The sequence below is a fragment of the Drosophila bipectinata genome, chromosome 2R (assembly GCF_030179905.1).
Source record: "Drosophila bipectinata strain 14024-0381.07 chromosome 2R, DbipHiC1v2, whole genome shotgun sequence".
NCBI lineage: Eukaryota > Metazoa > Arthropoda > Insecta > Diptera > Drosophilidae > Drosophila > Drosophila bipectinata.
Genome location: NC_091737.1, coordinates 10,345,645 through 10,361,998, shown reverse-complemented (window position 1 = coordinate 10,361,998; position 16,354 = coordinate 10,345,645). Strand labels below are relative to the sequence as shown.

The 16,354-nt window shown below is 46.1% G+C and overlaps 1 protein-coding gene across 11 annotated transcripts; it reads right to left on the bottom strand.

Moving 5' to 3' along the window:
- Nucleotides 1-44: 44 nt before the first annotated feature.
- Nucleotides 45-16,327, bottom strand: Khc-73 (Kinesin heavy chain 73). 11 transcript variants are annotated; one of them, XM_070278004.1, is made up of 20 exons: nt 16,179-16,327; nt 15,155-15,404; nt 12,241-12,328; nt 12,008-12,171; nt 11,426-11,942; nt 10,693-11,269; nt 10,059-10,631; nt 9,681-9,995; nt 9,527-9,568; nt 7,743-9,402; nt 7,538-7,683; nt 7,047-7,076; nt 6,563-6,665; nt 6,402-6,506; nt 5,494-5,514; nt 4,811-4,873; nt 4,311-4,724; nt 3,673-4,251; nt 3,306-3,617; nt 45-3,240 (listed from the first exon to the last, which is right to left on the bottom strand). In XM_070278004.1, exons 2-20 carry the CDS (start codon nt 15,207-15,209, stop codon nt 3,173-3,175), a joined length of 5,832 nt encoding a protein of 1,943 aa, XP_070134105.1. In that variant the 5' UTR covers nt 15,210-15,404; nt 16,179-16,327; the 3' UTR covers nt 45-3,172. The 11 variants fall into 11 exon arrangements, with proteins under 11 accessions (XP_070134105.1, XP_070134107.1, XP_070134104.1 ...); XM_070278006.1 differs by lacking the exon at nt 5,494-5,514; XM_070278003.1 differs by lacking the exon at nt 7,047-7,076 and having other exon boundaries at nt 45-3,238; nt 6,563-6,689.
- Nucleotides 16,328-16,354: the final 27 nt, after the last annotated feature.

The window sequence follows — 16,354 nt, the reverse complement described above, 5'->3', positions numbered from 1 at the left end:
TGTGACAGCTGCGGGGTGGAATAAAAGCCAACTCCATTGAAAAATATTCATTGCATGTTTGTATATTTGTATGTTATTTATAGATATAAGTACATATTTTATATTCTCGTTTTTGTTTTTTGTTTTTGTTTTTTTTTTTGCTGAAATTGTTTAAATTTGCTGATAATGCGCATGTGTTTTTTGTTGACTTTTGTCTCTGAAGTTTTTGCATTTAAAATATCTAAATTGGAGTAAAACAATTGTAAATTACTAAAATTATCTTTATGGCTTCCGCTGCTGACACCTACATATTTTTTATTTATTTGCATTTCTTTGCTGTTTTACTCTGTTCCGTTTTTGTATATTGTATTTTTTCTTTCTGTTTATTACTACAAGTGAAGAGTCAACTGAACTCGGATCATCATCGTACTTACAAAAAGAACCAAACAAATGCATCAACAATGGTTTAGCCTCGTATGTAGTGTAGTATGATAAAAGCAGATCTAGCATGTCGATTAGTTTATTAATTTCTGCTGAAATCTGGTTAGTTTATTTTCATTTAGTTTTCTTGTATAACGACTGACTGATGGAATTGCTGTCGGGTGCTGTCGGGTTCTGACAATAACATTTATTCGTTGACCGTGCTAAAAGCTCTAAGAGTGCGCAAACTTACGAATATTCGGTTTCGAAGGCTCTACCGCTCCTATATATCCCATATACCTTTAATATGTGTGTGCCTAACATTCCGTAATGCTAAATGCTATATGCAAACTAGATTATCGGGGACTGATTGCGTGGGAGGACTGCACTAGAGCACAAAAATATGATTAGTTCTGCATTTTTTTAAATTTTATTTTTAATAACGTCAAGGTACGATTTAATTTGTCGGCGATTCCAATCGATCCTACAGCTACGTATTTAATTCTGTATTGGTATCTGTATCTGTCTATAGCTATATATTCTCGATCTATTTTACAATTAAAGCCCAATCTGTGCTGCTAAACTTTCGATTTTCTGTCTCTGGGTTTCTATTACTCAATCAAGCTCTAGTTGAATGCCATTTGCTGCGCTTGTTAAATGCTATAATTTTCGAGTGATTTAGCCGATGTTGGTTGGTGCCCCACTATGTACATTAAATCAGAATTAAGTATATAGTTTATGATTAACGGAATTAAATTGCGGCGTCTACATACAAACACACACACACACATTACACACCATAATTGTAGAGTGTCATCCGGGGAGGTGTCCTTAGAATCCCCTCCCACAGAGCACTCGAAATTTCTAAACTAAGAGTTCTAGTACTTTAGGATTATCATTTTGGTAAATATGAAGTTAATATTTATATTTCATGAATATCCATGCAATTGTAAGTATATATCGTAGTTGTATCTTGACCTTGAATTCTTCAATTTGGACGTATTTTCAAGTATATTCTGGTAGTTGCTTTTCGCTTTTACGCAAGTAGAAAAACAGTTCGAAAATATATACCTAATATATATTATATAAGTGTGTATATTTATGCTTGTATACACTGGATGAATGGCTGTAGATCGTCCAGTTGGGTTTTAACTTTTCTCATCTGTTGGAATTTACTTGTAATAGTTCTTTAATTTCATTTTTTTTGGGTATTCTAAGTGTAAATCGCTCCGCTTATTGTTGTCATACTTTTTTGTGTAATTTGGTTTTGTTTTTAAATTGCAATTTATCTCAGACTCAGTTTTTGGAGTGTCTTGGATGTTGGTTGGTTGGATGGATGGATGGATACGTTTACGTTTTTACGTACAAACGTGCATCAGCCGGTAATCGGTTTCTTGTTTAAAATTCATACACGCTTCCAGCTGCATCTGGAGGTTTTCGGGGCCTCACTCGAACGAATATTACAATATCTTAACATAAAATCGAATATTCATGCAATTATTGCTTTCATGGACTTTGTTTCTTAATAACGCTTCACAAACATCGTCGCACAACCTTCAACATTGATTAAATACAACTTAAGGATCCTAACACTTATATTGCACATTCCGGACGGGATATAAGAACTTAAAATAGATAAATCGCTAATTGAGAAAATAAGGAGGTAATCATACGATAAAATCAATTTTATTTATATATTAAGGCATATATAAATGGAAAATTATAAATACATCACATCAAAATAATACAATTTACACATCAACTGCGCCAGTGCGAAGCTTCTTAATCGGGGGACTAAGATCAAAGATGGGATCATCTTAGGGACGAGGGCTTCCTGTGCCTGGTCGCAGCCGGTATAGAATATGCTGCTTTCTCATTAATTGCTAATATTGTAATTGATATTATTTTTTATATAAATGCGCTAAAAAAAAGCGTGAGCTCGGCAAAGGTTATAGTGTAAACAAAATTATTGCATGGTCTTAATTATAAATATATACAAATGATTTATATATTGGATATAGTCGATAACAATTAAAAATATAAGCTCATCGTTAACCAAGTCACTTTGATATCAAAAACAATTGAACTAAACTAAAGGGCAAAGAACCATTACAAAAATATATATATATGTATAAATCGGTAATCGGTAATCATAAGCAAAACGACAATTAACTACACGAACACAAAACAATGGAATCAAGAGTTGTTCATTTTCACACATACATTAGACGAAATATTTACGATTTTACCAAGTGCTCGTCATTATCGGCATGGATTCTTAAAAGATTAGCATTGCAACTACTATCTCTGCCTGGCTTAGCTTAGTTTTCGTTTAGTTTAGCTAGTAATTAGTATTTAGTTCTGCTGTAGACACCGCCTTAAACTACTTAGAGAAGCGTGGGGGTTAAGTGTACGGCATTTCATTTGCGGCATTGGTGTGAGAGTAGTTAAGTAAGCTAGAGAATATGGTTGGATTGTGGATTATGCTCCGCATTGTTCGTTGATTGACGGGCTACGTCGTTAAACATCCTTTATCGGGACAGCCTTAGCCTTAGCATTAGCCTTAGAAGGCCGTCGAGCGTCGATTGGCATTGCACTTCTTGCCGTGACTGTTCGCATCTGCAGCGCCGTTAGTTGCACGCAACCGGTGACACGTTGCCGTGGCGGTGGCCGTGGTTGCTGTCGTTGTTGGCACTGCTGGCCGGCTGCTTGTGACACTGGATTGCCTGCAATTAGTCCAGCGCTGCAACTGATGCGAACACTTCGGGTACAATCATTTTCGCGCCGCCACATTTAGTGATTCGCCGCGGCTCTTCGATCGAGTCATCGAGCTGCTCATCTCTGCAATTCCAAATCAAAAATGAATTCAAATAATTATAATTTTAGATAATATCAAGCGTGTTTACCTTTGCTGATGCTGTTGCTCTTCTCAGCGGCCTTGTACGCCCGCATCGCCTTTCCGCGCTTGTCCAGCATCAGCTTGTCGGAGCGCACGAACATGCCGTGCTTCGGCTTACATTGGAAATACTGAATACCCTTCACGCTGCCATCGTTCTTGCCGGTCGGGGTATCCAGTTCCACGCCAATCCAGGCACCCGGCTGGAACTCTGTGACGCCAACGAAGCGTATGACACCGCTGGTGTTGTAGGGGCGTATCAACACCGACTCGCCAACCACTATCCACTCGGGCACCGTGATTTCCACATCTTTGCTCTCATCTTTAAAAGAACGGATTAGATTGGACGAGTTTAAAGTTACTATTGTTCAGCTTACCATCGATTTCTGTGCTGCTCGTCATTATGCTGGAGTCCATGTAGGCGGCCAGGCCTTCCATCTTGGCCACCGAAGCGCGGTGGTGGACACGCGGCGCCTCACATGTGCTGTTGCTGGTGTTGTTGTTGTTCAGATTGTTCGGTGGCTGCGTGTTGGACTTCTTGCGTCGCACTACCTTGCCAGCGGGCAGCTCCCCGGTAACGATGCCCTCGCCCTTCAGCACCTCCTCCTCCGCCGACTTGTTGCCGTTCTGATTGTCTGTGGCAAGCTCTGGTTGTGTTTCGGTTTGTGGCTCAGCAGCCTGCGGTTCCAATTCTTCAACGATCGCAGGCTCCTCTACAGGTTTGACCAATTCAACATTATTGTTGTTGTTGTTGTTCTTTGGCAACTGCTCGGGTTCTTCCTCGTCGGATTGTGCGTTTTCCTTTGGCAGCTCCAATGGGTGCGTAAACGTTTCCTGCAGCTTCTTGGCCTGAGGCTCTGATGGATCTTGGGTCTTGGCCTTGGGCATGTCCTTAAGGAAGGGATTGACACGTGTCTGGCGGTTGGGTGGCGAATTCGAGTTGATTCGATCGAAATCTAAAGAGCAGAAGAGATGTTAGTTACAGTTTAGAGACTTGGACTTGGTAATAACCCACCTGACGTCTCATCAATGCTCATGGAACGCATTGAAGCTATGTCCTCGTTGCTCAGATTGTTGCAAGAGACCGCCTGGGAGCCGTAGCCACTGCTGGTGGAAGAGCTCATGCTCAGCGTGGCCAAGCCAGTCAGATGCTTCATATTTGAATTGGCGCTGGACGTGTAGCTCAAGTAGCTCTGGTTCGAGTGGTTGCTCACATCCATGAACGAGTCCATGGTCTTGGAGGCCGTTAGCCGAGACCGTCCTCCAGCGAAGCTCCTGTTCTGTTGCCGCTCCTGCTCGTAGTCGGCGGCGTATTCGGAGTCGCTGTAGCTGTCCTCTGGCTCCTCATCCAGAGACCTGTGGCCACCGAGAGGCTCCTCGTGCAGCGTGGTCATGCGCATACCCAGTAACTTGGTGGTAGCCGGCGAAGCTGTGGAAACATTCAAGAAAAGGGATTAGTGTCTGGAAGATCGCTCCTTACGGATAGCCACGCTTAAGTCTAGACAAACCACATACGTTTCGTTGGCGCATTTCTCAATGTGTTCAAGTTCAAATTGAGATTCAAAAATGTTGGACGCGCTGCATTCCACAATGTCGGGGGCGGGGAAAGACAATGATTATGTGTTATGGTTAGTTACAATGCAATATACAGTCATGGATGAGTGATCAAACTAGCCAGGGATAGGACTAGCTCTTATCCCTGGCAACGCACTAGGATGGTAGCAGTATAAACACCAAAGGGTCTAAGGTCTAGGTAAGTTCCAAAAAATCACTACATTTACGCTCGTGCTGTGTGCGTTGCTGCTGTGTGAGTTGTGCGCCGGATTGCGTGGTCTCGGAATGGCATGAAATGGTGACCAGGTGATTTATGTACAACCTGTGTCCATCAATGATATATTGTTTGATGATGGAGAGAGTCTTGGGTATGATTGGAAGACAGATTACCAGCAAACAGAACCAACACAAAACTACATTAAAACACTTCTAAATGTCGGGAGGGGCGCCCAATCCTCTCGAGGATTGTGATTCGAGTGGGGATTCGAGTGTGGTAATGGCTGATTAGTGATCGTGATGGACGGTGTGTGAGATAGACAGACAAACTTAAACTCAACTAACAATCAATGAATAGCAATCAAGAATGCACTTTCGGATTTGAATTTATTTAGGCATAAGGTTTAAGTTGAGGTTGAGGCCTTTACCTGACAGCAGAGCTATAGTGCCTGTTGGCCGTGGATTTACGATTACGATTTACGTTTAAAGTGAAAACGGAAACGGAAACGAAGAAAAGAGTTGGACACGTGAGAAACCATAGGTTAAGGTAAGGTTGTAAGTTGTAAGTACTTTGAAGAAGCTGCACATGTGGGCTTCGGTGTGGATCTGTATGGCTTGTTCATGGTTTCGGGGATGCATGTCAATTTATATGATAAGCAAATGGAATGGAGAGCTGTCGAGTGCATCGGGACGGAGAATTGCTCGAGTCTTCTGATCGAGTTGATGTGGTTGCTCTTGCTATTGCTAATTGCTTGGTTGCTGCAGGTGTTGCATCAAAGCAAAGCAAACATTAAAACTTAATTTAAATCTTAAATTTCGGTTGAAAAGTTGAAACTAAGCAAGGCGAGAGATAGAAAGATTTTCCTTTTGTTTTGGTTTTTTTTTTCTTAAAAACATTGCTGGCTCTTTTAAGCGAAATTAAGCATAACAGAATTTGAAAACAGACTTATTTTTGTGTCCGGGAAGCACAAGAACAATCGGAAAAGGATTTATCTTGTTGCCATTAGGTTCGATTCGATTAAAGCTAGATATACTCAAGTACAGCTACGTATGTAGTTATATAGTTTGAAACATAACTGATTATATACTGATATATATGGTTTACAAGTAGGAACACAAAGATAAATCCCTTGCTCTAGAGCAACTAGATCGCATTGGCTTCGCATAAGCATATGCAGAGTTACTTAGTTTAAATATAGTTTATGTATAGTGGATTCAAAAACTCGATTATATGGATTATAGATTCAACGATTTTGCTCAAAAGTTAATGGTGAGTATATAAAATAAGACTGTCGGGTATAAAGAAGTGCTGCTTCTTTTTCCGATGAGCACGTACCAATGCCAAAGGCCTTTCCAGGTGAATCGTCGCTGCTGCCCTTGCCACCGAAGCTGTGGCGATTGCGGATGACTCCGCTGCTGGCTCCTCCGGCGCCATGGCCAGCTGGAAGTAAATCAACTTTTAGACTATAAACTATAATGATTGGATGAGTGGCTTACCTGGCGAAAACTTGTTGCCCAGGGCACTGTTGTTGAGATCGGCAAAGGACTCGGATCGTCCCACATTCAGCAGCGACTCCATCGATGCATCGAAGCGCATAATCTGCGTAAGTTTATTCATGAGTTTCTTGCACCATAAATTGCATTTGCAACAAATGTTATTCAACAGGATGAAATAAAAATGTTCGAGTTAAAAACAAAAAAACGAAAAATAAATGAAATTCAAAAACGAAACATCGAAGATGGGAACTGAAGGGCGCACATAAATATATTGTTAGAACAGGTACTATTATAGTTGTAGAATCCAAGAAGAGACAGTAACTAAAGAAAATACAAACTACTAAAGCTTAATATACAGTGCTTGGCACAGGAAACAAGGGTATAGGGTATAGGATATAGGATACAAGATAGGGCTTTGGATTACAGGAAACAGGAAACCGGATATAGGAAACAGATAACTGAATACTGGATACTAGTTACTTACACTCCCGGTATTGGTGGTGTCTTTTACCGCCTATGTGCGCAGTGAGAAGCATTTTGGTTCCACACACACATACACAGCATTAACATTAAGACAAGGATAATACCAATACACACACACACACACATAGAGAGAGTTAGATATTGCAAGGAGTGCGCGCCGAATTTTGGAGTTACAAGTTTGGAGTTAATTTTGTTTTCGTTTTTACGGTGGTTTCAACATAATTTTGTTTGATTTTTGGGGGGTTAGTTTGGTGAAAGCGCATAGAAAAAGTGTGAAAAGAGAAAGAATTGCGTTTTAGTCAGATCTTCTTGGTTAATTTTGCTCGAGTGTGTTAGGTGAGTAAGTGAAAGCACAAATATCAGCAGTGGCAGCGGCAGCAGCAGCGGCGGCGGCGGCAACAGCCTCGATGTGCAAAAGCAACGCAGCAGCGGCAGCGGCAGCGGCCCAATGGGATGAGTCGGACTGGGGGTCGGATGGTGACCAATCCTTACCTGCGAGAAGTTCGGCACGCTGACGGTCTTGCGCATAGACAGCGGCTGTCCGTGGGCCGTCTCCAGCTCCTTGACAGCCACGTTCTGACGGAGTCGGTCCAGGGTCAGTATGCTCTCCACGGCCGAAACACCACGAGTGTATTTCTCTGTAATGCCACACACGTTAATGGTGAGGTACTGGATTAGGATCAAGGATTATAGTTACCTATATAGGTCTCGCCATCACTTGCTGAACAGTCGTCGCCACTGGCCGCTAGCTGGGCTAGTGACTCGCGATCCTCCAGCTCCTCGGAGGCCTTCGGAATGTTGGATACCACCTCATAGGTAACGCCACTCTGCCAGATGGCGTTCTCGCCCCGCACCAGCCGGAACTTCTTCAATCGATCGGTCAGGGTCTGGCCCTTCTTGATGTTGATGCTCAGCCGCTTGCGCAGAACCAGATCCATGGGAGCGGGATGCGACAGGCGCACCGTGGTCCGCAGGATGAGATAGACGCGTTCATTGGCCTCGGTGACGCGGTTCAGGGCCTGGCTGTCGTGCATCGACGAGTCCCAGCTGGCCACGCAGCACACGTCCTTGTCCAAGTGCTGCAGAATCTGCAGGGTGTAGAACTTGTGGCCGTGCTCCTTCGAAAGGATCGAGTTTATGCCGGCAATGGACAACTCATCGTTGGTGTTCTGCGCGGAAAGATCATCGCCGTTGAGGTTGAGGAAGAGTACCGGGACATGTGGCTCCATGCCGGACGGGGGCTCCCAGGAGGCAGGTGCTCCGGGAATGCCCGATCCGGGGGCTGGGACCAGCACTGCGTTGCGCTCCTCCGTCAGCGACACCCACTGGTGGACCAAGCTCAGCTCGCGCTCGCGTTCCTGCTCGTTCTTCTCCTCCTTCTTGATCAGCATCTGGATCTGCTGATCCAGGTACTGCCTCCTCCGACCCAAAGCCTCGCTCCACTTCTCGCGCAGCACTGTGAGATCCTCCTCCTGGTAGGAGTCCAAGGGCCGTTGCAGCCTGGACCGCACCGTGACACTGCCGATGGCCACGTTCACGATCGATTGGCAGATGATGGGCAGGGTGCCTGAGTTCTGGACAGGCTTCACTCGCACATTGACCCGTCGCTGTTGGCCCTGGCGCAGCTGGTATATGCCACCGGTGAGGACTTCATTGCGGTTTGTCACCTCCACGGGCGAGTACTCGCCGTTGTCGTTCAGCTCGTGGATCTCCACCCAGAGTTCGATCTTGCGAGAGAGCTCCGCCCAGCGATCGACCAGAGATCGGGCCTTGGCCTGCTGTTGCTCCACCTCCCAGCCCTTCGACTTGGAGAAGCCGGCGCTGCGGTGGCCCCACACTTCGATGGACAGCGCCCCCTCGATGCAGTGCTCCAGGAACTCCTCGTTTATGGACACGGTAAAGTCCTTGGTGTGCTCGAACTTGAACACCATGTTCTGGTCGTGGGCTGTGGACTCTGCATTGATCACCGGCACCACCATCTCCTGATGGCCCCAGAAGGTGTACTGGCAGAAGACAAAGTTGGAGAGCGAGAGCGGCAGACCGCTGGCGCACTTGATGGTCACGCGACAGGTGATCTGGTTGGCCGTGGGGTCCACGGGATCATCGTACTCGTCCCTGGAGTCTCCCGACGACTCTGACACCGACTCGCACATGCGATCCTGCGGCATTTGGCCGGCGATCCTTTCGATTTCCACCTGCAGCCGGCCGGCCACCTCTCCCTGCTGGCTGATGATCGGCGTGTGGTAGTCGAGCTTGACGTCGTGGAAGAGCACTTCCAAGAATATGTTGGCCACTCCAATCAGGTTGTGATTCTCCTGCGACTCGTAGAAGGGGTCTTGCGGCTTGTTCTCCTCGTCCTACGGAAATGAGACATGTTTATAAATGGAAATAGTAGCCCAACCATACTATCTACAATATAGTTTAGTCGTGGTGGTGGTGTCGATGTATTGGGTGGTTGGGTGGCTTGTGGGGATTAATTACCTTGTCGTCGTACTCATCGTCTGAGAATGGCTCTACAAGGGGCTGTAGTCAGGGGTTAATTGGATGCGTGTGTGAATCGATACAATTGTAAATGGTTAGTAAACAGCACAATGGCAACAGGTGGATGAAAGGATAAGTCCGTTCAGTTACATACCAGTCCGTTCATGACACGGTCCTTGTGCTCCTGGTACATCTCGCGCATGTCGATCAGCTTGTTCTCCAGCTTCTCCATCGTCCAGATCTGGCTGCCGGAGTTTGTGCGCTTCACCAGAATCGCTGGTTCGCTAACGAAGGCACCGCGCCGCCGATTGGGGCTCAGGTTGGCCGGCGGTATCTGCAGAGTGACCGAGAACTTGGTCTTTTTCTCCATTTCCTCGGCCAGGAAGTTCGCCTCCTGCACCAGGGAGTTGGCCCGCATAATGTCCGTCTTCAGCTGGCCCAGACTGCGCCGGAACATCTCATCGCGCTCCTGAAAGTACCCCAAAATGTTACACCCAGCTTCTAATTGAAGTCACCTTGTATTCCCACTGACCTGTGCCCATTTTTCCACTCGCATCTGCGAGGTGGGAGTATTTGGTGTGATCTTGCCCATCCGCAGCGGGTCGTAGGGGGCGTACGGAGCGTACGGTGTGCTGGGAGAGAGTATATTGCGCAGCTGCTGGAACTGGCGCTCGTACTCCTGGCGCTGTTTCTCCAGAGCCACCTGCTTATCTTCCTCGTGCTGGCGCTCCAAGCGAGCAATGGCCGTCTGGATGGGGTCGTTGCTCAGCTCGTTCTGCATAATCTCATCTCGGGCAAAGTTGTAATCGATCAGCTGGGCAGGAGTCTGGGGCTCTGAGGCGCACATGCTGGTGTTGTTGCTCTTTGGCGAATTGACGCGGAAGAAGTGGTGGTTGCCCCACAGAATACGATCACCGTTCTGCAACGGTGTCTTCTCCACAGCAGCCGAGCCATTGACAAAGCAACGAGCACCCTGGACAGGCTCCATGTACAGGCCACTGTCCTCGATTGTGATGACACAGTGTTCGGGCTGGATGCCCAGGCCGGAGAGTTGAATATCCGGCTGCTGGCCGCTGATGCTTCGACCGCCAATAAGCGTGCGATCCTGGAAAGATGAAACCAAGGTGTTATTGAAGATGAAAAGGTACCATATGTCTACAACCCACCTTCAGATAGTAGACCAGCAGCTCGTTGAGGGACGGATCTGCGTTCAAATTGACCAGGTAGTACTTGTTCTTCTCCACCTTGATGCCACTGGCCTGCACGCTGATGCCCATCTTCTCCAGAGCCTGCTGGCGCTCGTTCTGGATGCGCTCGGTCTTGACCAGCTTCTCCTCCCACGTCTGCGAAATCTGCTTCATCAGGTTCTCGCTCTCGGCCAGCTTGTCCTGGACATCGCCCACTGGTGAGCCGGTGGCATGCTTCAGCATACTGCGCAGCGTCTCCACCTCGTGCCGCAGCTCGCGTATAATCCGGGCATTTGGATCTTCGTTGACCACGGCATGGTTAACAATGCGCTTGGCCCGATCCGCGTAGCGAAGCGTGGAGAGGGTCTCCTCGTAGTTGTCGGCGGAGGGGGAAATGGTGGCCACCATCACGGTCCTGGAGTTGCCACCGAGGTTGTCCTTCAGCAACCAGGTGAGAACCGAGTCGCGGTAGGGCACGAACTTGTCGTTGCCGCCTTTCCGGCCGTTCGTTTGATCGGCCAGCTTCGAAATGACCAGGCCCAGCGTGGTCAGTGATCTAGTAACGATTGCCATTAGTTGAGAACCTTAATGAGGTTGATTTCCGCTGGAGATGCAGGTCACCATGATGCGGGTTACAGCCGCATAAGAGGGAGCCTGCATGGCCAGCAATAAACCAACTCAAACCAAGACTGTAAACTAATTCCCAACTTACTTGTTGATGTTGGAGCCCTCCTTCAGGCGATCGCCAACGGCGCCCGTTTTCACGGCTCTCTCCGAGCCGGCCAAGTCCACCAGGGACATGCGGGACACCTTCTCGCCACTGACACCCGTCGCCTGATCCGTCAGTATCTGGGTGAGAACCACCGAGAAAACGGCGTGCGAGCGGGAGGACTCGGCGTTCATGTTGGTGGCCGCCACTGTGCGCGACTTGTTGCCCTCGGTCATGAGGTTGTCTATGTCCTGGTACGATGTCACCGCCAGCTGCGACAAGCCATCCACATACGGACCAAGGACGTTGTGTTCGCGCACCTTAAGCGACTGCTTGTTGGGCTTCGGGTCGAGTAGATCGTGAACTTTCTCGTTGTAGATCTCCATGTAGGAGACCTCCACCTTGTACATCAGCTCGGGTGTGGATTTGTTGGCGATGGCGGAGAAGAGCTTGTCGCAAAGGCGTGGAATGATGCCCTTGCTCTCCTGAGAGCCCATCATCGTATACGACTTGCCAGAGCCTGCAAGAGAAAGGTAAGCAGTGAGTCATTGTCTTTAAGTGGGTTTAAGATGGGAAGAATCGTACCTGTCTGGCCGTAGGCAAATATGCAGGCATTGTAGCCCTGGAACGCATTATCCAGAATATCACGTCCCACACAATCGAACACCGTCTCCTGGGAGGCGAAGTTGTCGTCCTCGGCGTTCAGCGAGTAGAAACAGTGATCGAATGCAAATGTCTTTGGTTGTTTTCTGTTTTTAATTAAAAATGGAATAATTATTTAAGAATTGTCATCCATAGGAGGTAGTCTTCTGTCTCACCTTTCGATCTTCTCCAATGTGGGGGGATTTTGCAGAATGGTCTGCTGTTTTTCCATTTCCACGATACATTTTGTACCCAATTCGATTTCTGTAAGTAAACCAAAATAATGCTCATCAGTTCAGTTTCAGAGAGTGATTTCGGTTCCGGAATATATAAATCTGTGATGAGTTGAAAATTGAGATAATTTCGCCTTTATTCCGCGCTTGGGGTGATAACGAGTTCAAAGTGGCAAAAACAATTTAAATTTATACATTGGCTATACCCACAGAGGAGAGCACATAGAGTAGCACTTGGCACTTGGGGTGCTGGTGCTGCTGCTTCTGCTCCGGCGAGAGCTTGGGGTTTTCGTACCCATGTGCGAAATGGAGAGGTGGGAGGGGGGCGATAAATGCTCATATACGGTATAAATTGCCAATGCCACTATAATCTCCATAGAGAACCTTTCAAATGGATTGTAAACAAACGAAAAAATAAATCGGTGCTATAAATATTACAACAACTGAAGACTGAAGACTGAGTGATTAGATTGCTCTACTGAATGGGTGGCGAGTGCCCTTGGCATTCTTGAGACCAGATTTGTCAGCTCTTGGTTGATAAAAGAGTTAGCAATTCTCGGGAAGTCACTTCTCCCAACGATAAGTCTCTAATTTCTTTCCTGTTTCTAAGCAAACAAATATAAAGCATCTAATAGATAACTGAAATATTACTTATAGATACTTTTGGAGCATGAGGAATATATTAAGACTAAAACATGAAAGAAAAAATACAATTCCAGCTAATAAATCGTGGAAATATTTCAGTTGCGATGCCTCCTCCCGTGTGTCCTTCGCATTCCCTATTCAGTGGAAAATGGCAGAGAGCAGCCAGGCAAATGGCAAGGCAAAAAACCAAACCAAAAACCCAATAAATACAAAACATCCATGTGGATGTGGAAGGGAAGGAAATGACAGCCAAACCCCGGCTGGCAGAATGGCAGACTGGCTGACTGGCAGACACATTTGTTGCCCACACACACACCCATATCCCCTCCATATCCTGGTGTGTGCTGGCTGTCTGGCCTTTGGAACTTCCGTTCCGCTTTACATTACAAAACGACAAACACACAGACACACACCCAGAGAGGTTCGAGAACGTGACATGACATGGAAATGAAAACCGCAAAGGACCAATCCGGCCGCAGGTCCTTTGGTCATCAGCATGTCTTGGCCATAGGCCGGCTCTGGCTCGGGCGTGTCATAAATTATTTGACGATGGTGATGGTCTCATTTGTAGTTCTGGTTAGTTGATTCGATGGCGACTTGTAGCCCCTGTCGAGGCCCATATAACCTCAAATGGATTTCTCTCTCGTCGCTGACCGTTTGCTATTGTCCAACATTGAAATTAACATACAAACACACACACACCACACACACACACACTGTCAGACGGTGAAAACAGGTTAAGCTTTTTGGTAAGAAACTCTCTGCTCCGGTCAGAGCTGTGACTTCATTTTGCCAGCCTGCTGGCCTGCTGTCTTTGCGTTTAAAACTGCCTTTGCGATGATGGCGATGTCTGTCTCTGTTTCTGTTTTCATTTTACGCTCTGGTGGCCGTTCAACATGAAGAGGTCACTAGTTACGGACATGGCCCAAATACGTTGCCCACGATTGACTAATGTTATATATTGCTGCCATCGGCCAGCGCAGTCAAGCCTTTCCCTAGGTAACCCCATATAGTATCCTCTTATCATCAAACTTTATCAGCCAGATAGATAACGACTCTAGACAGCTTATCACCGACGCTGAGGTGACTATTCCGGGCGGAAAAATGGCCAACAAGCCAATAACATGAATACCAATGATGGGTGGGGAGTCGGAAATCAGAAATACAGGCAAACATCTAAAAATAAAGACTTATTTGTAAATATTTATGATGAATGCAGGTTAGTCAGTGAGTTATAGTTTTTAGTTATAGTTATAGTTAGTAATTAAAACGTCTAGAAGGTAATGATTAGGAGTAGGAACTATATTGTAGTACTTTCTAATGGAAAATGAGCTACTTTACCCCCTAACCCAATTAATTTGAACGGAAAAGTCAACAAAAAATCAGAAACCAACAAGGTTTGCTTGAAAATAAATAAAAAATCTCTGCAAAATACAAACAAATGGGTAGCTATCGTGGAACATTTGGGATTCAATCAATAAAGCGAGAATCCAAGCGGACCTTGCCCCACGCACCAAACACACATATGTATGTATAGAATGTATGGTGCCCCCCCACAGTAGAGCCGCCCTCCTTCTCCTTTCCTGTCATCCTTCATTTCCGCTCTCCACACGCCGGGTGAGTCACGGATAAGCCAAATGAATGATCAGTGTTGACATTGGAAACGCTGACGGCGTCGTTGTTGTTGCTGTTGCTCTCTATCTTGTTGTTGTTGTTGCTTTTTTGCACTTGCAACACTTCATGGCTGCAGTGGGAAACGCGAAATTAGCTGGAAACGAAAATCGTTTGTCAGACGACCCGGGGACAAGCCACCCAAGTCCGCCGCCGCTAGTCCCCCCGTAGGTAGTCGTCCCTGGCAGTAGGTACTCGCGAAAAAATCCGCTGGCACAGCAGTTCGAAAAAAGAGACCGAATTTCAAAGGAAGCCATGAAGCCCATGTACATTTTTGTTACCCTAAAAAAATAAGACACTCTCGGCCTGTACCGTTGGCAGTATTGATTGCTGGAACAACCTGCAGTAGTGTCGCATTGTATCCCTCCAGGGTGGGAACTCCTGCTGGGCTGTTATCAAAATCGGGGGATCTACAGCTATTGAGATGGATAGTTAAGATCGAGAACCCTTCACTCTATTTTGTAATGAATTGTGACATAATTTTCGCAACAAGGGCTGGCGATAATCTTACATGCTGTCCACATTTCTGTGGAATACTCACCACGACGATTGAAGGGTCGCACCCTCACCGCGACTTTGATCTTATCACTTGACATGGCGGAGGCTTCTGGATGATTTTCGATTGATGATGCGGGCTGGGGAGTGATTCATGCACCACTCGCACTGGGTTGGGGTGGTGGGCAGCGCCTGCTCCTCCTGCTCCTCGTTGACTCCTTGTTACTACTTTTATTATTATTATTATTATGTTTGGCTGTTTTGTTGTCCTCGCGGGAATCGTGTGTGCACGCAATCTGGAAAGCAGGTGGAAGTTGTAGGCTGACTCACAAACACAAACATACAAATATTCCATTTATATTATATGAAGCGCCAAAAAAAAAAAAAATATAGAGAACTTTGTGGGCTCTTCAATTAGCGCCACGCACACAGGCGCACTTATGTCCGTTAGGATGAGAGTAAGAGGGGGTGGTTGGGTGGATTTCCATTTCATTCTCCACTTTTGTCATTCACTTTGTTTTGCTTTTGCTTTGGCTCTGGCGCTGGCTCTGGCTCTGGCTTTGTTGTTACTGCACACACATAGAGAGACACCAAATAACACACGTTTTATTGTCATGTGCTGGCATTTTGTTATTTGCGCGACGCACACTCAAATATTTGTCAGAAATTAGCTAATTAAGAACATGATTCGAGTGTCCTGTCCGATTTTCATATTCAATCAAAATAAATACACACTGGCGAAGGGAAAGGGGATATTCTTTTTCGCATTTTTCGCACTCACGCATACACACACTCACATTCACAGGCATGCACCTTGCACAGGTACCTCTTCACCTCCCCCCTTTAGAGCAGAAAAAAAAGTATATACACACATATATACTTTTTCGAGGCCCTGACTAAATTGGCTAAAAGCAAAGGCTCCGCCGCCCGCGCGAAAAAGCCTCGCTCGCAGTCCGTGCGACTTCTTTGAAGAATCGATTTTTATGGCTCTCTTTTTTCAAGGGAGCAGCACTTTTCTGAGCGCCACGCCATAGCTGGGCTGTCTTTTCTTTGTATTTAAAATTAAGCACCTTTTACTCCGACGTAATTGCACTTGGTTTCACTTCAATTTTGATTTTCTATATTGCGTTTTCATTTTTCGCGTCGTTTTTCCATCTGACCAGCAAAAATTTGTACAATGAAGATGGACTAGAGGTCGCAGGAAAACGATAGAGTGTCATCGATTTTTTTCCATCCTAGGGTTGTC

What these genes read in the sequence shown, in the direction of transcription:
- Khc-73 (XM_070278003.1), bottom strand. Translation starts at nt 15,209, where the DNA reads ATGTCAAGTGATAAGATCAAAGTCGCGGTGAGGGTGCGACCCTTCAAT. An exon ending in GAGTGGAAAAATGGGCACAG is followed by an intron (nt 9,996 to 10,058) that starts GTCAGTGGGAAT and finishes GGGTACTTTCAG; the next exon opens with GAGCGCGATGAGATGTTCCG. An exon ending in CACTATAGCTCTGCTGTCAG is followed by an intron (nt 4,874 to 5,493) that starts GTAAAGGCCTCA and finishes TGTGGAATGCAG; the next exon opens with CGCGTCCAACATTTTTGAAT.